This window comes from Filicampus tigris, chromosome 5 (genome assembly GCF_054856515.1).
Source record: "Filicampus tigris isolate MCC_2025a chromosome 5, RoL_Ftig_1.0, whole genome shotgun sequence".
Classification (NCBI taxonomy): Eukaryota; Metazoa; Chordata; class Actinopteri; order Syngnathiformes; family Syngnathidae; genus Filicampus; species Filicampus tigris.
In genome coordinates, this window is record NC_141221.1 from 29,468,084 (window position 1) to 29,490,000 (window position 21,917).

Here is a 21,917-nt window from a genome sequence, read left to right on the forward strand (position 1 = left end):
CACGGCCCCACCCAGTGGCTGTCCAATTTAGGACACCTGCCTTTTTTTCCTTTAAGGACTATACACCCAAACTAGGTCTCCAGTTTTGAAGTCCCTTCCTCTGGCCCTCACATAATTCATTTTCTGCCTAATACCCGCTTTCTGCAAATGGTCACGAGCATAGACTGTGCTGACTCCAACCGATCCTGGAGCCTCCAAGCATACTCCAGTCCTGGCAGATATATACATACATACATACATATATATATATATGTATATATATATACATACGGGCGGCACGGTGGTCGACTGGTTAGCACGTCCGCCTCACAGTTCAGAGGTCGTGGGTTCGATCCCGGCTCTGGCCTCCCTGTGTGGAGTTTGCATGTTCTCCCCGTGCCTGCGTGGGTTTTCTCCGGGCAGTCCGGTTTCCTCCCACATTCCAAAAACATGCATGGTAAGTTGATTGGACACTCCAAATTGGCCCTAGGTGTGATTGTGAGTGCGGATGTTTGTCTCTGTGTGCCCTGCGATTGGCTGGCAACCAGTTCAGGGTGTCCCCCGCCTACTGCCCAAAGACAGCTGGGATAGGCTCCAGCACGCCCCGCGACCCTTGTGAGGAGAAGCGGTACAGATAATGGATGGATGGATATATACATACATATATACTTACATACATATATAATATGTATATGTACATATATACATACATATATAATATATATATATATATATATATATATATATATACCCAAACGTATTGTGAGGGTTTGCTGGGAACGTCTGGCAGAATCCCCTGTCAGAAGGAGTTTCAACTCCCACCTCCGGCAGAATTTTTCACACGTCCTGGGGGAGGCGGGGGACATCGAGTCCGAGTGGACCATGTTTCGTGCCTCCATTGTTGAGGCGGCCGATCAGAGCTGTGGCCGCAAGGTGGTCGGTGCCTGTCGTGGCGGCAATCCCCGAACCCGCTGGTGGACACCAACGGTAAGGGATGCTGTCCAGCTGAAGAAGAAGTCCTACCGGGCCATTTTGGCCTGCGGGACCCCGGAGGCAGCTGACGGGTACCGGCTGGCCAAGCAGAATGCAGCTCTGGCGGTTGCTGAGGCAAAAACCCAGGTGTGGGAGGAGTTCGGGGCGGCCATGGAAAATGACTTCCGGACGGCTTCGAGGAAATTCTGGTCCACCATCCGACGTCTCAGGAGGGGGAAGCAGTGCACCATTAACACTGTTTATAGTGGAGATGGGGTGCTGCTGACCTCAACTTGGGACATTGTGGGTCGGTGGGGAGAGTACTTCGAAGACCTCCTCAATTCCACCGACACGCCTTCCACTGAGGAAGCAGAGCCTGGAGACTCTGAGGTGGGCTCTCCTATCTCTGGGGCTGAAGTAACCGAGGTAGTCAAAAAGCTCCTCGGTGGCAAAGCCCCAGGGGTGGATGAGATCCGTCCGGAGTTCATAAAGGCTCTGGATGTTGAGGGTCATGGTTGACACGTCTCTACAACATCGCGTGGACATCAGAGACAGTGCCTCTGGATTGGCAGACCGGGGTGGTGGTCCCCCTTTTTAAGAAGGGGGACCGGAGGGTGTGCTTCAATTACAGAGGGATCACACTCCTCAGCCTCCCCGGCAAGGTCTATTCAGGGGTGCTGGAGAGGAGGGTCCGTCAGAAGGTCGAATCCCGGATTCAAGAGGAGCAATGTGGTTTTCGTCCTGGCCGTGGAACAGTGGACCAGCTTTACACCCTCAGCAGGGTCCTCGAGGGTGCATGGGAGTTTGCCCAACCAGTCCACATGTGTTTTGTGGACTTGGAGAAGGCGTTCGACCGTGTCCCTCGGGGAGTTCTGTGGGGGGTGCTTCGGGAGTACGGGGTACCGAGCCTCCTGAAAGGGCTGCCTGTACCACCGATGCCAGAGTTTGGTCCGAATTGCCGGCAGTAAGTCGGATTCGTTTCCTGTGGGGGTTGGACTCCGCCAAGGCTGCCCTTTGTCACCGATTCTGTTCATAACCTTTATGGACAGAATTTCTAGGCGCAGCCGAGGTGTCGAGGGGGTCCGGTTTGGTGGCCTCAGTAATGCATCTCTGCTTTTAGCAGATGATGTGGTACCGTTGGCTTCTTCATGCCACGATCTCCAACTCTCGCTGGAGCGGTTTGCAGCCGAGTGTGAAACGGTCGGAATGAAGATCAGCACCTCCAAATCTGAGACCATGGTCCTCAGTCGGAAAAGGGTGGCGTGCCCTCTCCGGGTCGGGGATGGGATTCTGCCCCAAGTGGAGGAGTTCAAGTATCTTGGGGTCTTGTTCACGAGTGAGGGTAAGATGGAACGGGAGATCGACAGGCGGATCGGTGCAGCGTCTGCTGTGATGCGGACCCTGTATCGGTCTGTCGTGGTGAAGAAGGAGCTCAGCTGAAAGGCGAAGTTCTCCATTTACCGGTCGATCTACGTTCCTACTCTCACCTATGGTCATGAGCTGTGGGTCATGAGCGAAAGAACAAGATCTCGGATACAAGCGGCCGAAATGGGTTTCCTTTGCAGGGTGTCCGGGCTCTCCCTTAGAGATAGAGTGAGAAGTTCGGCCATCCGGGAGGGACTCAGAGTCGAGCCGCTGCTCCTCCGCGTCGAGAGGAGCCAGTTGAGGTGGCTAGGGCATCTGATTAGGATGCCTCCTGGACACCTCCCTGGTGAGGTGTTCCGGGCATGTCCCACCGTGGAGACCCCGAGGACGACCCAGAACATGCTGGAGAGACTATGTCTCCCGGCTTGCCTGGGAACGCCTTGGGATCCTTCCGGAAGAGCTGGAAGATGTTGCTGGGGAGAGGGAAGCCTGGGCTTCCCTGCTGAAGCTGCTGCCTCCGCGACCCGACTTCGGATAAGCGGGAGATAATTGATGGATGGATGGATGGATGGATGGATGGATATATATATATATATATATATATATATATATATATATATATATATATATATATATATATATATATATCTGCCAGGAACGGAGTACGCTAGAGGCTCCAGGACCCCAACTGGTTAGCATGTCCTTCTCACAGTTAAGATGGTTCGATTTTTGCCCCGGCCTTCCTGTGTGGAGTTTGCACATCATAAGTCCTTTTCTGCCTGATACCCGCTTTCTGCAAAAGGTCGCGAGCAAAGACATGTGCTGACTCCAACCGGTCCTGGAGCCTCCTAGCGTACTCCGGTCCTGCACAAAGTGGACTCCTGTACAGCGGACCTGTAGGCCCATAGGACTAGAGGTAGATGCCTGTCCCAATCTAATTGGTGCTCCGCTGTGAGAATTGCTAGTTGTTTTGCCAAGGTCTTGTTGAAGCGTTCAATGGGCCCATCACTTTGAGGGTGGAGAGGCGTTGTGCGCGTTTTCCTCATGCCCAGTCGCTCACACATTGCCGTGAACACAGCCGACTCAAAGTTTCTCCCTTGGTTGTGTGAATTACCTCAGCCGCCCCAAAGCCTGTAAACATGCCCTCAACCAGAGCATTTGCAGACACACGAGAGGCTTTTAACACAGCCTCCCTCAAAGCCTTGGGGACAACAACCTGCCACCTCTCCTCCCCAGTAGCAGGCTCCTTCCAGGCTCTCTGGAGCACTCCATCCCTCACCTGGGGAGCCCCGATCTTTGAATACATTCCTTCAGTGGCAGGCGAGTGTTCAGCGACCTCCTCCCACTTAGTGTTTTGACCCAACTCGACCCACCGTGATACGTGTCGCAGATCAGCATCCTGTTCCTGCTGTTTCCTCCACTCAGGTGTGTCAACAACTTGCACCTCCCTGCATGCAGGCTCGACGTGCTCATCACCTTGCTCCTCACCACATAGTTCTTTCTCTCGGGCCTATCTTCTCTCGCAGAAGCGGCAACCAGCAAGAGCACATGGGCGTCGCAACATAGCGTTAGCATTGGCATGGCGAGCTCCCGCCCTGTGCTCCACTTGGAAGACAGATGGTGCCAGTTCTTCGAGCCAGCGTGCAATCTGTCCTTCCAGTTCCTTAAAAGACATCCACTGGAGGGCAGCATGGTCAGTGCGTACGGTGAAAGGTAAGCCGGACATGTAATATCGGAAATAGCCAGCAGTTCCCTTCGTGTAACACAATAGCGCCGTTCCGCCTTGTTGAAGGTTTTGCTGAAGTATGCAACTACCTTCTCCCCTTTCGCCCCCACTTGACTCAAGACTGCTCCCATTCCAACATTGCTGGCATCGTTGTCCAAAATGAATGGCGGGTTAGCATCTGGAGGACCGAGGATGGGTGCCTCTGTCAGCGCCATCTTCAGAGAGCTGAAGGCCCGTGCGCAATCAGGAGTTCAGTCAAAATTAGTGTCCTTCCACTGCAGGTGGAAGAGCGGTGCGGCTATGCATGACAAGCCACGCAAAAATCGCCTGTAGTAGGATTCTAGCCCAAGGAAGCTCTTCAGCTCACGCAAGTTGCCGGGGGTAGGCCAGTCCCTCACGGCCTGCACTCTCTCTTCCAAAGTGCCAATGCCTTGCCCCACAACTTTGTGTACCAGAAACTCTAGCTCTCTTCTCATAAAGCAATACTTGTCAGGGTGAAGCTTCAGCCCAGCAGTGGAAATTCCTTGTAGGACCCACCGCAGAGACCCCAAGGCTGTGTGGAAGGAGTTCCCATGGAGCAGGATGTCGTCTAAATAGACCAAACATTCAGCCAGCACCTTGTCCATAAGTCACTCGAAGGTTACCAGCGCGTTACACAGGCCAAAACAGAGGACGTGAAACTGCCACAACCCCCTGCCAGTACAGAAAGCAGTCTTTGGCCTGGCTTCAGGGCTGAGGGGCATCTGCCAATATCCACTGTGTAGGTCTAATGAGGAGGCCCAAGACGAACCGGACACCAGATCTAGAGTCTCATCAATGCGAGGCAGTGGGTAAGAACTTTCTTAGTCACGCTGTTTAGGGGCCTGTAGTCCACACAAAACCTTTTCTTCACTGACTTTTTCTTGCTGACCATGACAACCCCTGAGGCCCATGGGCTTTCGGACGGCTCAATGATGCCAGCCTTCACCATTTCATCAATAGCACTGTCTGCTTCTGCCCGATGTGCAAGGGGAAGATGACGGGGACGTGCTTTGATAGGCCGTGCAACTCCAGTGTCAATGTCATGCTGCACCATGTCAGTTAGACCCACCTCCTGCGTAAGCGCAGAAATGTCCTTAAAATCCCACAGTAGTCGCCACAGCTCCTCCTGTTGCCTGGGTTCCAAACCATCACAGCTCCGCTTCCATACTTCCCGTACTGCCGCTATTCTGTCCGCTCCACTCGTCATCGACCGTGGGGGTGGGGAAGAGGGGTACCCATCAATGTGGACGCCTGGTGTGGGCGAAGAAGGCACAAGATTAAGGGGTTCAAGGGAAGGATCAGGCTCCTGCTGTGGGGCCCCCTGGAAAGGTCAATGTGTTCTTTCCCAGGTCTAGCACACAGCGGGCTGTTCTGAAATCCAGTCCTACAATGCAGGGGTCTCGTACAGCTGTGACCCACACCGGAAAGTTCATGCATAGTTCTCCCACTTGTATAGACAATCCCCCTCCCCACCCCCTCTCCCAAGCATAGGGTGAGCTCGCCAGTCAATGTTCGAAGTTTAAATGTAGTAGATTCCAAATGTGCCCCTACTGGGAATACATCCGGCCTCATTAGTGTCGCAGTGGATCCGGTGTCAACAAGGGCTATGCAAGGAGCCCCTGCTAGGGAAATGGGGACATGGCAGATATCCTTCGCATTTGTCCAGTTCACGACCATCACAGACTCTGCGCTGTCATCTGCTTCTGGGTGGGGTGGAGTGGAGCCCCGGGAGCGCCCCCGTCTGTGTAGTTGGGCTCCCTCTCCCCTAAACAAGGCACGTTGGGACACATGTGCAGGGGTCTGCGGCGTCCACTCAACACAGACCCCGGCCCGTTTCCCTGTCCATCTGCTTTCCTGGGCCAATGCACGCTAATGTGGCCAGACTGACCGCAAACCCAAAACACTGGAGGGCCCCGTCGGGGATGGGCACCTCTGCGTGGTGACTGCAGTGTGCTAGAGTGAATAAGTTCAGTCAACTTCTCCACCCATGCCGGTTTCTCTTGGATTAGGTTCACTGGTGCGGCAGAGCGCACAACATGGCCGCCGTCCACATTGTCGCTCCGTGTGATGTCTCCTATGACCTCTCACTCCATAGCCAGCTCCAGCGCCTCCTGAAGGGTACAGGGATGCGCCAATTGAGCCTTTATGCACAGTTCCCTTGGGGTAATGGCCCGGATGAACTGGTCCCTGGCCAGATAATTCTGGATGTCAGTCGGAATACGTCCATATGCACGCCTTGACAAGGTTTCAATGTCATTAGCTAGTACACGGAGAGGTTCACTATCCTGTCTGTGCCTGTTCGACAGCTCTGAGCGTAGAACGTTGGGCTGGCTGCACTGTCCAAAACGCCGCCGTAGGGCACCAACCAAAGACCCATAGTCATCTCTTTCAGCAGGGCTAAGCAGTAACAAGCAGGACAAAGCTCCTCCGTAAGACACATGGCGAGCTGCAATGCCTTATGCCTCTCAGTCCAGCCAGCAGCCTGTGTCAAAAGTTCAAATTGGGCATGGAAAGCCTTCCAGTCCGCCCTACCGGAGTATTTAAGCGTCTTGATAGGCCACTGGCTACGATAGGGGCCATCATCGTTGACTGCACGTGCGTCACCCTCACCGTTCACTGAGCCGAAACCTGCATCGAACGACACCTTCCTCGCGGTCCGCCTCAGGTGGTCAACATGCTCCGAAACGCGATCGAGGCTCATATCACGGCCCCACGCACCATCGTAAGCGCCGTCCACCGCTTCCTGCTTGACCAGCGGACGACCTCCGTCACTCTCCTTACGCAGCGCCATGCCAATGGTTTCACATCTGACACCAATGTATCGTTGCAAAGAATCAGACAAGCAATGGGCTACCAACAACTCCTTTTAATGAGCAACAAGGTTACTGTAGGCCGTAACCACGCCGAACAACCGGAACAACAACAACACGCGCGCGCTAAATCGAGGCTCAACAGACTTCCTCAGCCCCTCCCGCTCCCCACTGTCCACCCTCCTTCACGGTCCCCCCAGACAACAAATCACATAACTAACATCATACAAGGTCGCTACAATATATATATATATATACACATAATACAATACAATTTTATTTATATAGCGCCTTTCATAAAAGCTAGAGCTGTAACAAAGCACTTTACAAACAATACGATAAATAGAACATTATATATATATATATATATATATATATATATACACACAATGGTATTCAGTCAGACTTAACACTTCCTTACGATGGCAAAAATGCTGTAAATGGTTTATCTGTCACATGAGGAGCGGAATTTGGATCCAGAAGCTGAGATGACATGGAAGTTGAAAAGTAAAAGTCTTTATCCATGAAAATACCAAGTAACAGCAGGGCTGGAGGCAGAAGACATGGAAGAAAGCTGGCACTCTGACTGAAAGAAAGCTTACCGTACTGACAATGTGTCACTACTTCATCTTATATACTGTTGAACATCAGGCCTATATGGTAGAATAATGTGACATATGCAAAGGACAAAGCATAAAAGCCAACTGCATTGGATAGATAAGATATATCAAGGAACAACCAGTCACAACACTACCACCACCCTCAAGGGGGCACCTTACCCGACTTGTGAGGGAACTGCCAGTGGAAAAATCTAAATCAGAATTAAAAGGAACATGGATGGAAAAGACAAACAAGGTAGACACTAAATAAACAAAAGTCCCAAACAACAACAATCAAATTAACTAAACAAACACGAGGAAACCTGCTTGACTTGGACTGAGACATCAAACTAAAAGTGGTTACACATCACAAAGAAAATGAACCAACAAAGACTTAGAGAAAGCAAGGAACTTAATACAAACTAACTGATGAGACAAGGACCTGGACACGACACTAAGTGTTAGAGGGAGCTGATTGGGTAACACAAGCGAGTGGGTAAACAAGCACAGGTGGACACAATAACCTAATTAGACAGACACGTACAAAAGAACATGAGGAAAACATGAAACCAATATCAAACTCAATGACGGATCGGGGGAGGCCAGATGATTCTTGGCGGGACCCGTCCGGTGGCCATCCCGGGGGCCATGCTGGAGGTGAGGGCGGCTACAGGGCTTGCGGCTACAGGGCTTGCGTCATGGCTAGCGTTGCCGGAGTAAGGTCGGCGGGTGTGCAGGGCTTGCGCTGCCGGAGCCAGGTCGAAGGGAGCCCACAAGACATGCGCTGATGGAAAGGGATCGGAGGGCGGCCGCAGGGTTTGCACCGCCGGAGCAGGGTAGGGGCTTGGTGCCGCTGAGGAGGGACGGGGGCCTGTAGCTGACGTGGTGCCGGGACGGGGTCCTACAGTTGCAGAGTAGCCGGCACGGGGCCTGCAGCTGTTGTGGTGCCGGCACAGGGGCCTTCCTTATTAGTCTGCCGCCATGGAGGTTGGGGAGCGCAAGAGACATGAGGGGCCAGGAGTACAGGTACTGGGGAAGGTAAACTAGAAGAAACGGAATGATAGGAAGGAGGTGAAAAACTAGACAGTGAATGAGGTGACAAAAGAGGTGGGGAGTGAAGTGTCTTGGATTCAGGTTTGGAATGACATGACTTGGAAAAGGTGGGATTATGGAATTAACCAGACCCCTTACTTGGGTGCCTACATTAGAAGAGTTCTGGGGTGGACACTAATAAATCATCAACAGAAAAATGTGACAAAAACTGACAAAGGTTTGAATAATGACTGGGGGATGGACCGGGAAAACCAAAATCAGTGTCAGAATCGGAATCAGAAAGGTGGTTAACCCCCAAAAAGTTGAAAAGTAAAAGTCTTTATCAATGAAAATACCAAGTAACTATCGAGAAAAGGACAGGAGGCAAAAGACATGGACGAAAGCTGGCATTCTGACTGGAAGAAAGCTTGTCGTACTGACGTGTCACTGAGTAAAGCACTGTTTGACATCACTTATATATATATATATATATATATATATATATATATATATATATATATATATAAACTACCGTTCAAAAATTTGGGGCCACGAAGAAATGTCCTTATTTTTGAAAGAAAATAAGTTTTTTTCCAAAGAAGATAACTTTAAAGGGACACTTGGGTGATCTTAACATTGTAACTTGTATCATAGGTTTGCATGTAAAAACGACATTAGTACAAAAATGCCCACCTCAAAAGACTCTGTAGTGATTTAAGGTCTTTATTTTTGTGATTAGGTTTACGACAAATTTCCACGCCCCAAAAAGGGGCGTGGCTTATGTTATGTTTTAGGTCTTAGCGGTCTACGTCACACGAGGAAGGCATGCTTGGTAATATTGCTCGCTTTGTTACTTCTGTTGTCTAAAACGGTGACCGATCGCCACCAAAATGCAAATGCACATTACTACTCTTGTCCATTTCAAACTGTAAAAGTATAAAAGTGTTCTGCACAATAGTTTGGATTTATTGACATAAAACGTGATCTCATCATGATCACCTCCACAAAATCAAAAATACCGTGGCGATTGCTCCTACACTTTCACAAGCTGAAGCGGACAAGAGCATGAATGCACACACGAACCCCGACTGGTTATATTCCGGACATTTAGCGACGCTAAACTCATGTCTCAGGAGGGAGAGAGACGCGGCTTGCAGCAGTAGCAGGCAGATTGGAGCCTCCCGCTTCTCTCCGCGGTTAAAGGTAGGATTGGGACAGCGGAATTTTAGCAACAACTAGCTTCAGGCCGTTAAAACAAAAGGCGTTAGCACAACATTAGCTCCTTACTGTCCGCCCAGCGTGTGGAGGTGAAGATGAGCCTGTCTTCATGTCGCCTCGCAAGCAGTCGCGTGCGGTGTCTCTGCTTTTTGCTTGCAGCCCCCTTCTGCCCGAGTAAAGCGGCTTGAGAGTGACAAAAACCCTCATCGAACAGCGAACGACAAGTTCCAGCGAGGCTGACTGCACAGCCGAGAGTGTGGCCGCATTGGAACGTGCCATTTTGGCTGTTACCTTCCGAATTGGACCACGCGTTGTAAGCCGAAAATCTGGGGCACTCCTCATCTAAATAAATGTGCACGTCTCATTTCCACTTCAGTCTCTGCAAATATCCTGACTGGTGTTTAATGTCTCGCCCGTAACCGTGATCAGAAACGAAGCAGTATCTTTTTTTTTCAAGCAAAGAAGCAGTGTGCGCTGGTTCCAGCCTATGTAGCTCTGCTGACTTGCACATTTCCTCATTCTCATATAAATCAGCCACGGAGAGGTTAATCCTTTTGATATGTTGAAGTGGGCATTAGTAGAAATGTCCACATAAATTTTGGTGCCAATTGATCAACGTTTTTGGACGTTATAAGCAATGAAAGTACAATGATTTCCGATGGAGAGTTTGGAAACGGTCCCTCGCGTGACTCCGGCCGAACAAGGATAGAACGGTAGGGGGCGCGGCCATTCTGCTCATTAACAAGGGGCATTATTCATAGAGTCACTTATTTCCTAATTTCTCTCAAATTTATTGATAAAATAGAAAATGACAACTTTTTTCATTTTTGTGATCAAAAAATATATAAAATGAACTTGTTAGTGAAAACGTGGCCATCCCCACCGTTCCTTTAAACTAATCAGGAATACATTCCATACATTATTAGTGGTAAATGACAATTCTAGCTGCAAATGTCAGTTTTTTGGTGCAATATCTACATAGCTGTATATAGAGGCCCATTTCTAGCAACTATGACGCCAGTGTTCTAAAGGTACAAGGTGTTTGTCCAGTGCATCAGAAGTAGGGATGTGCGCCAGTAGAAGTTTAACCGTTTAACCGTCTACGATTTATTAAACATTTAGTATTTTACTAGTCGGTTAAACGCTCCATTAAATGTCACGCATCTTGTTCCTCACGCCTCTGTAACCAAGCTGAGCACCAAGAGAGAGAGATGCTCCGCTCCTCCCCGCCCGCACGCACACATAGTAGGGGGCAGGGACACTGATTTTGGGGAAGAATATTTTGAAAAGTAAATTCTGAAGGTATCGAAGCTACCATGAAAAACAATGGCACCGTTTGGCAGTATTTTGATGCAGCAGATGACATCAAGGTCGGCTGTAGGCTTTGTAAGCATAAACTCGCTTAAGACCACTCTCCCGGAGCGATGAGAAACCAAATCCAAAGTATCCCTTGATGTGAACCTGCAGGCAGGTCGATGGGGGCGGGGCCAAGCAGACGAGCATGAGAGAGTTTGTTCCAGCCGAACTGGCGCAGTCATGCTCACCGCACAGCAAAGATTACCCAACTAATTTGTAAAATGACGCGATATGCTGCCGTTTTCTTTTGTTGAGGGCAAAGGGTTCGAAAAATTAATGCTGCATATCGCGCTTGAGTACGTGGTGCCAAGTCTCAAAACAATAACGCCCCAACTAGAGAGTAGCCATAACCAAATGAAAGAGGAGATGCTACGAGCGTTTGAGCGGGTAACTATGTGGCCATAACTACAGACGGATGGACGTCCATAGCCACCGAATCTTAAATGACTATAACGTGTCATTATGTGGACAAAGGACGCGGCTGTGTGCTTCATGCACCTTGGAGGAAAGACACACAGCTGAAAACTTGGCAGCTCTCCTACGGAGTGTGATGGGTACGTGGGCACTAGAAAATAAAGTCGTCGCCTGTGTGCATGATAATGCCGCTAACATGGTGCTGGCGAATGAGAACCTACTGAACTGGGAGTCAGTACCATTACTCATTACATTATTCATAATAAATGCCATGCATTGCATTGGCAAATGTATCAGAAATGTATTTTTCTTTCAATTGTTCACTCTAATTCAGTCAGTTGTTACATCAATGTTTGGGCTGAAATAGCTACTGTAAATACACAAAACATTTGGATTTTAAACTTTGAATTCAATATGTATTAAATTTCAAGTTTTCTTGCTTAGAACTAGTCGCAAATAAAATTTGAGAGTAGTCGGCGGGCAAATTAGTCGAAATTCCCATCCCTAGTCAGAAGGCTCAAGGATATTAGGATGTGCAATCATCATTACCAGTAGAGACGCTATAAAACTGACCATCCTTTGAGTACGTTGACTATATGCAGCATCACATTTGTGGGGTCGATTAAAAAAAAAAAAAAAATATTTCCATGTGAAACAGTTGATTCTTGTTCTTAGAAATTAAGGCTATGCCATGCAAGGAATTGCCAAGAAACTGATGATGATCCTTCAAACGGCGTTTCAAAAATACAGACGGGGTTTCAAAAATACAGACATTTCTTGGTGACCCCAAACTTTTGAATGTCCGTGTATATCAGAATAAAGGTAATATGCAAAGGACCAAAGCATAAAAAGCAAATTCAGAACATGTAAATTCCTATAGAAACTGCACATTTATTTACGCCACAATAGTCATGTGAAACATGCCATTATGACCATTAAATAGCACATATACATACTTAAAAGAACACTTGGCAGCATTCTAGATATCAGCACATGAATACTGTACTGTTGACTAATTATTAAGAGGTGCTCAAATAAAGGTTGACATTAAATACTCTTTGTCGCTGTCCTTAGAACTCTAGCAATAACAGGAGAGAATCACCCTTGAGGTGTCAGGACTTAGGCAGTCCAAAGAGGTCCATGTTCTTTTTGAAGATGGCAGAAAACTCTTCAGACAGGAGTTGGTGCAGGCTGATGCCATCATGACTATAGACCCAACCACTTCCTGTCCAATCGTAGCGTTTTGGTCCGCTAAAAATACAAAGAGAACCAAGTAAGACTTGCAAAATGAAATCATTATATACAATCATGGAAAAAATTAAGAGACTGTCATGTTTTCTTAAATGTCTTGTTCATTTTAATGTGCCAAGCGACTAACTGACACAAAAGAAAAGAGAATGCCGAAAAGCACTGTTTTTGGAGTGCCTTTCCCAAACTGGTGAGCTGGTAGCTAAGCCATCTCTTCATCCATCTCTCTGTTCATTTTTAGAAATCATTTGAAGACACATTTTATTCTTTGGCTTTCAACCCAGCATGAGACTGACATTTTTCTATTGTTTTCTGGTGTCTACTTGTATATGTGCTGTAATTTACTGTTCTCGTAGTATTTCTTGTTGTATTATTGTTATTTTTTGTTATATGTAAAGTGCTTTGAGACAGCTACATCTGTTGTAAAATGTGCTATATAAATAAAATTGTATTGTAAAAAACAACAACATTGAACAAGCTACTGTATTTTCCGGACTATAAATCGTGTTTTTTTTCATAGTTTAGCTGGGGGTGCCATTTATACTCTGGAGCGACTTATGTGCGAAATTATTAACACATTATTACCTGTATATCATTTCACCTTATTTAAACACACATAAAGAAACATAAAGTAAATCCTAAAAGCTATTAAAATGTATGAATAATTGAAACTGTTAAAATCTAATATTTTGTTCAGTAAGTAATTAAAATAGTATGATAGACAATTTGATTGTCCATCAATCTATCTATACAAAATAGTGTACTGATTACTTTAAGGTGCCGTGTCAGGCCGTGGTCTTGCATCATCAGCCAGCCACACACACAGGCACACAGCCAGAGCGGAAGAGACGAACAGAGATAATTACGACCGAATACAAAAATACTTCTGGAGACTTGGAAACATTCTACATGGTCGGCGATAAATAAAATACCTATTTAATCGATCTGTGACGGTTTAGGTGTGTTTAAAGTTATCTTACCGTAACTTTCTTGTAATGCTACATGTGTGGATGTTGGCTACCGTATTTTCCGGACTATAAGTCGCGTTTTTTTTTCATAGTTTGGCCGGGGGGGGCGCTTTATACTCTGGAGCGACTTATGTGTGAGATTATTAACACATTATATCGGATCCCTTTCCTTTTCAAGGTCAGCAAACAATATACCAAACAACCACAGGAGAGCGTTCTAAGGCTGCATATAAACCTGCATTACATACTGACTTTACAACAGGCAGAATAACCTGTAGTGTATATCATTTCACTTGTTATTGTAACCCACATAAAGCAACAAAGATAAATCCTAAAAGTTATCAAAACGCATTAATAATTTAACGGTTAAAATCTAATATTGTGTTAACTAAGTAATTAAAATAGTATGATAAAAAGACAATTTGACTGTCTATCAATCCATCTATACAAAATAATGTACTGTTTATTTAAAAGGCGCTGTGCCTGGCAGTGGTATTGCATCATCAGCCAGCCACACACGCACATGTACGGAGCGGAGGAGACAAACAAAGAGATAATTATGACCGAATACAAAAATACTTTTGGAGACTTGGAAAAATGGTCGGCAATAAATAAAAGACTTATTTAATCAATCTACGACCATTTTGGTGAGTTTAAAGTTATCTTACTGTAACTTTCTTGTAATGCTACATGTGTGGATGTTAGCTAAACGGTACCATCGTAGCTCGGTGGAAATTATGTGTCCTAAGAGCACAATTTTATTCATTTGATTTATATGCCCAAATGCCCTGGTACTCATCTCTGGTGACTTCAATCATGCCTCCCCTTCCTCCTCTCTGCCTTCATTCACACAGTATGTCACCTGCCACACCAGAGACAATAAAACACTGGACCTTTTCTATGCCAACACCAAGGAGGCATACACATCACTGCCCCTCCCCCCGCTGGGCAAAGCTGATCACAACCTGGTGGCTCTCCAGTCTGTGTACAAACCTCTGGTCCGCAGGCAGCCAGCTGTGACCCGCACGGTTCAGAGATGGTCTGGAGAGGCCGAGGAGGCCTTAAAGGACTGCTTCAGCACAACTGTGTGGGAAGTATTCAGCGATGCTCACGGGGAAGACATTAGTAGTCTAACGGACACTGTTACAGACTATATAAATTTCTGCATGGAGAACACCATACCCACCAGGACAGTAAGGTGCTTCTCCAACAACAAACCCTGGATCACACCAGACATAAAAGCTCTCCTGAAGGAGAAGAGGAGGGCTTTTGCGTCAGGCAACATAGAGGAGCGGAAGACTGTGCAGCGCCAGCTGAGGAGGAGGATCAGAGAGGGGAAAAGGTCCTACAGGAAGAGGATGGAGGAGCAGCTGCTGCAGAATAACGCCAGGGGAGTCTGGAGGGGCATGAAGACCATCTCAGGCCACGGACAACCCAAGACCCGGACTGGGGGGGACCTGCAGTGGGCAAATGAGCTGAATCTCTTTTTCAATAGGTTCGATCAGATGCCTGCCTCCACTCAGTCTCTCCTGCTGCAGCCTCCACCTACTCCTCCTGCTGGGCGTGTCACCCCCTCCCCTCTTTTCTCCACAGTCTCCAGCTCCCAGCTACACCAGATAGCCACCACTCCTTCCTGTCCAGCCTTGGCCTTCACAACATCTCAGGTGAGGAACCAGCTGAAGAAGATGAAGGCGAGGAAGGCAGCGGGTCCAGATGGCATCAGCCCCCAGCTCCTCAAATCCTGCGCGGACCAGCTGTGTGGAATTGTCCAGCACATGTTCAACCTGAGCCTGAAGCTGGGCAGGGTCCCCCAGCTATGGAAAACATCCTGCCTGGTCCCGGTGCCAAAGACCCCCCACCCGAAGGAGCTCAACAGCTTCAGACCAGTGGCGCTGACGTCTCACCTGATGAAGACCCTGGAGAGACTGGTCCTTGTCCACCTGGGCCCCCTGGTGAGCTCCTCAATGGACCCACTCCAGCTCGCATATCAGCCTGGCATCAGTGTGGATGATGCCATCATCTACCTCCTCCACACTTCACTCTCCCACCTGGAGAAGGCGGGGAGCACTGTGAGGATCATGTTCTTTGATTTCTCCAGTGCTTTCAACACCATCCAGCCCACCCTACTGGGAGACAAGCTGGAGCGGGCGGGGATGGCGCACCACCTCACCACATGGATCCAGGACTACCTCACAAACCGGCCACAGTATGTGAGGACACAGGACTGTGTGTCTGACGTGCTCCTCTCTAGCATGGGAGCCCCACAGGGAACTGTCTTGGCTCCCTTCCTGTTCACCCTCTACACCTCGGACTTCAACTACAACACCCCTACCTGTCACCTGCAGAAGTTCTCTGACGACTCTGCGATTGTCGGCCTCATCACAGGCGGAGATGATCGGGAGTACAGAGAACTTAGTCAGGGTTTTGTGGACTGGTGCCAGCAGAACCGCCTCCTGATCAATGCGGGGAAATCCAAAGAAATGGTGGTGGATTTCGGTAGGCGCCAGCACTCTTCACCTGCACCAGTGAATATCCGGGGAACAGATGTTGAGAGAGTCTCAACTTACAAGTACCTGGGTGTTCATCTGAACAATAAACTGGACTGGTGCGACAACACAGACGCCCTCTATAGGAAGAGTCAGAGCAGACTCTTCCTACTCAGGAGACTGAGGTCTTTTGGGGTTCAGGGGACACTCCTCAGGAACTTTTATGACTCGGTGGTTGCATCGGTCATCTTCCAGGGAGTGGTCACCTGGGCAGGCGGCGTCTCGGCCCGGGACAAGAAGCGGCTGGACAAACTGTCCTGGGCTGCTCCCTGGACTCTGTGGACTCGGTGGGGGACAGGAGGATGTTGGCCAAGCTGTCATCAATGCTGGGCAACCCGGACCACCCCCTCCAGGGCACCCTAACAGCACTCCACAGCACCTTCAGTGACAGACTGTTACACCCTCGCTGTGCAAAGGAGAGATTCCGCCGTTCCTTCTTGCCTGCTGCTGTCAGACTCTTTAACAAGAACATTGTGTAGTCTCTACAAACTGGCGGACATTAGTGCAATTGTGCAGTCCTGCACCTGAGCTCATATCGTGCAATACCCAATATTCCCCACTACTGTAATACCGTGCAATACTCAACATTCCCCACTACTGTTAGTCTAGTTTTATTTTTATCCAATGCTGTTCCTTACATTTCACTACAGCACTGCAGCACTGTCACTTAGAGTATTTTTTCCTCTGTACAGGCCGAAATGAGTGTTCCTCATATTTTTTATGTAGATGTAGGTTGGTGTGTATATACATGTGTATATACACATGTTACTGCGTATATCTACATAGGTTTGATCCTAAATGTTTGCCGTCAATGTTATACATTAATGGCCACATTATGCCGCCGTCCCTGTGTGACCTATATCTTTGCTACTGTAACAATGAAAATTTCCCCACTGTGGGATCAATAAAGGCATTCTTATCTTATCTTATCTTATATGGACAGGCTACGAGACAGAGACAAATTGGATTCCGAGAGGGGGTGGAGTGTGTGTGTGTGTGTGTGGGGGGCCTAATATGTTTTTTTTCTTCTGTATTATGCCTTTTATGGCTGGTGCGACTTGTACTCCGGAGCGACGTATAGTCCGGAAAATACAGTAAATGTTACCATCGTAGCTCGATGGAAATGATGTGTACTAAGCGCAGAATTTTATCAATTTGATTTGTATGGACACATTTATTTGTGTTATGCAACAGAGACAACTTGTTGTTGCCTCTATTCTATTTTTATTTTAAATTGTTCATCATTTAAATTTTAAATGACATGTCTGGTCTTGGTGTTGGGTTTTATCAAATACATTTCCCCCCTAAATGCGACTTGTACTCCAGTGCAACTTATATATGTTTTTTTCTTCTTCCTTACTATGCATTCCATGGCTGGTGCGACTTGTACTCCGGAGCGACGTTTAGTCCGGAAAATATGGTAATTCTCTTTGTATACACTAACTTAGCTTATTATCAGAATAAACAGGTTCTTTTTATATCTTTTTATTCATCAACGTATTGTTCTCTGCAATAATAATTCTTTGAGCATGATTTATGATCGAATGTTTGAATAAATATGGCAGATTTAATTATAATAATAAGGTGGTGACTACTGTCTTGCACAGCAGCTACGCTGTTTGCTGCTGTTTGATGCAAGGGCACCGGTCAAGATGCGACAAAAAAATTGTCCTGTTGCGGTTACATTTCACTTGGCATTTGCAAAGGCTATACACAGCAACTGTTTTGTCAAGATGATCTGTTTTCTTGCAAAATCCAAAGTGTTTCCACACAAACAAACACATTGACTTCCACGCTGCCATGATCCATGTTGCATGCTGACATAACGTAAATCTCTGGTGCGGACCAGAGATAACATGCTTAAGCAAAAAGCACAACAAAATTGATTAAAAATAACAATCAAACTTGACTAAAAAAATAAAAGGGGATTGTGAACTTGTATTAAAATTGTTTTGGTAATTATAGAGATTCAATTGATCAATAACTTATCAAAATGATAGTGCCGAGGTGTGGCTACCATCCATGTAAATAAGTCCAGCGCCATTGATGTAGTTGTATTTAATACATTAAATAAATGTATCGATACACCCCTAGTATATGCCATATGCCAATGCCATAGCTATTTAAAGTGTATGTAAGAACCTTTGATTTTGGTAATCATCACGATAACCTTCTAAAAATGTCTCTATTCATCTTATTTTATTACCTGTTTTTTTTTGCATTTAATACTGTATATTGGTCCAAACAAATGTACCTTTAGTTGTACTAGGCATTTAAAATTAACAGGAAATGGGCTATATACACATACATATATATACTATATTCACACACGCATACGCATACATATATATATATATATATATATATATATATATATATTTTTTTTTTTTTATCGGGAAAAAAATGTTTTATTATTTTATTTTATTTGACACTTCATATCGTGCATTCTGGTGAATTTTCATAGTAAAAATTGTGACCACATTACTCAGTGACATTACTCAATTGTGTGTATAAAAATCATTTTTTGACTCAAAAATGTTTTACATTTTGTGCTATTGCACATGTTCTTTGTACATAAGTCGATATTTTCCCCATATTTTTGCTAGAGACTTAACTGCTTCAAACAGAGACTGGGGGCTTAGCGGTATGGCTTGAAATACATATCATGGTATTATTTTAATCTTTTGGTCCTATCACCGAATGGTGAGTCTAAAAATCACAACGAGAATATTTGTGATTGGGTTATTTATGCCGTTGGCGAGTTCCGGCCAGTGTTAGAACGTGTGCTAAATTGCTTGTGTAGCCCTCGCCTTATTTTTTGTCTAGATACGTGTTGATTGTAATACAACATTTCTGTTCATAACTGCTGGATCTCCACCCTTATGCGGTTCTAGTGAGGCTTAAGTAAAAAGTCTACTGTACACCTAAGCACTTATTTTGCTATTCTTGGCTCTGCATTTCACTTTGGCGATTAGCACACTTAGCGACCCCTCGTTAGCCTCCGCGGTGAAAACGCTACTTGTTAGTGGGGTCGTTTATTTGTCTCAATGGAGCAGATGGTGCGCAGCTTGCAGCTCGTTGCTTAAAGTAACGTAAGTAAGTAAAGGACTTAAAGTATAAATAAGACCGTGCAGCTTCAGGGCAAGCTAGCTTAGCGCTTAGCATTCAAGCAGCCACGAACGAAATGACTTACGGGAGTACGGGCGACAGCATGTAGTAGGACAACGCTTTTTTTTTTTTTTTTTTTTAACTATATCGGCGCTGGACTTGCCCACAGGAGCATGCGCATGCCACTAATGGCGGTGGCACAGGCAGCAAATTAATGTTACATGCGGTATCTACGTTTTTTTGTTTTTTTGGGAGTTTTTCTTTTTATTTATTTTTTTTTTTTTTTTTAATATATTTTTATGAAATTCTCTTGAAAACTTCTTGGGCGGCGTGCCTAAGTATTAACATGGCGTCGGAAACAATGCAAAGTGTGCTGATCAAAACATCCGATCAGACGCAGCTCATGCTTTGCTGCCTTGTGTTGCGTCCCTCTCCTCTGCTCGCAGCCGAGCCGCTGCTGCGTTAGGGAGCCTTTCTGGCGGCGCGTTTCAATTGGAGTCAATGTAGCTCGCGCGGGCAGTCGGGCACGGTTGCGTGCAGGGCAGCGCGAGTGATGCTTTTGGACAGAGAGACGTCGTTGCATATTAAACAAGTCAACTTTTTTGCCATTTGATCTCGCCAAGCATGAGCTGCGGGTGATCGGATGTTTTGATCAGCAATGAAAGGCTTTGATCAAATGTTCCAATCACGTCATTTATCACGAAAATCGTGACAGGGGTTGCTTTGGCCTGCGGAGTCAAGTTCAGCATTCGCTTCAATGATATCTGGCGCCATCAGGCATCGTGAATGGGTATAATGTCTAGACCCCGAATATAAGACTACCCCACTTTTTCAGTCTTATTTCAATGCAAAAAACACCGTCTTATCTTCGGGCCAATACGTTAATTCATACCTCAGCCCTTGTGGAAACATAATTCCAAAGGAATTTGAGATCTTAGACGTGGCTTTCACACAGGTACAAGTTTATTATTTACTGTTTCAATAGAAGTGTCAGTGCAAGAGAAGCGCTATTTTTAATTTAAAAAAATCTAGTGGTAATTACCATTCTCTATTCTGTTACAAATACAAATCAAATCTCAAATTACAAATCTGTTACAAACGTTGATATCTTCATTGTCTACAAACATATATCTTAACCATATCACGTTCGACAGGTTCCACTGGTTCAAAGTCCACAAGTGTGTCGTCTCTATCACTGACGTTACTTATTTCAGAGCTCCCGCGATCTTCTGCATCGCTATTAATGCCCGAAAATGATTCTGGGACATGCTCCACGGTCTCACGACACCATCACATGTATATTCTGATGCATTTCATTGGCTAAGAGACTGAAAATTGGACAAAAAAAAGAAAATGATGTTTACGCTCGTCTAGCTTTAAAGATAGAAAGACGAAACAGCGCTCCCGGCTACAGGGGCAAAAACGCGGTTATGCGCTCCTGTCCTTAAAGGGCTGGTTGGGCCGGGATGGCCATGTTTTCACTAACAAGTGCATTTTATATATTTTTTGATCAGGAAAATGAAAAGAGTGGTCATTTATCTATTTTATCCATTCATTTTGGAGAAATTAGAAAACAAGTGACTCCATGAATAACACCCCTTGTTAATGAGAAGAATGGCCGCGCTCCCTACCGTTCTATCCTTGATCGGTCAGTCACTTGAGGAACCGATTACAAACCCTCCATTGGAAATCATTGTACTTTCATTGCTTATAACGTCCAAAAACGGTGGTCAATTGGCATCAAAATTTATGTGGACATCCCTACTAATGACCACTTCAATAGATCAAAAGGACTAACCTCTGCATGGATGGAAGTCAAGTTAGCTGTTCCGCTACCACGCGGGCCAACTTCAAAGCAAAAGTTCACTAAGCGGAGCCTCAGAGGGGAGCCTTTTCTGTTGCTGGTCCTTCCCTCTGGAATGACCTCCATTGGTTGTTAGGCAAGCCTTCTCTCTGTCCATTTTTAAAACCCAGTTGAAGACACTCTTCTCTGGCTTTTGTTCAGACCTGATATTGTCGGCTCTTTTCCGGTGTCAATTGTATATAGTGTTTCATGTTCATTTATATACATTATTTATTTATTTTTTTATTGATATTTCATATTATTTATATCTATATTTATTAATACGTGCACCACAGCATTTTGTGTTTTTTTCAATTTATTGAGTTGTTTGTAAAGTCCTTTGTTACAGCTCTAGCTGTTATGAAATGCGCTATATAAATAAAATTGTATTGTAATGTATGTATATATTAGGGGTGTAACGGTACGCTAAATCACATTTCGCTTCGGTTCGGTTTCTTGGAAACTTCGGTTCGCTATATTTTCGGTACAAAAAACAATGTTTTTTTTAATATATGTTTATTTTGAAAAGATGACAAGCACATACAGTATATACACATAAACATATACATATATATATACATATATATACACATATACACATATATACATATACACAAATATATATATATATATGTATACATATACACATATATACATATACATATATATGTATACATATACACATATATACATATACATATATATGTATACA

The 21,917-nt window shown here is 45.8% G+C and overlaps 1 protein-coding gene across 3 annotated transcripts in view; it reads right to left on the reverse strand.

The window, feature by feature from the left end:
- Positions 1–7,072: 7,072 nt before the first annotated feature.
- fxn (frataxin) overlaps positions 7,073–21,917 on the reverse strand; it is a 74,167-nt gene continuing 59,322 nt past the window's right edge. Inside the window, exons 6-7 of one of the 3 annotated variants that reach the window (XM_086031806.1) lie at positions 12,595–12,743; positions 7,073–8,515 (exon numbers count right to left, since the gene is read on the reverse strand). In XM_086031806.1, the coding sequence (XP_085887932.1) occupies positions 12,605–12,743 (139 nt within the window). In that variant the 3' untranslated portion in view covers positions 7,073–8,515; positions 12,595–12,604. The other 2 variants (XM_086031807.1, XM_086031805.1) reach the window with 2 other exon arrangements.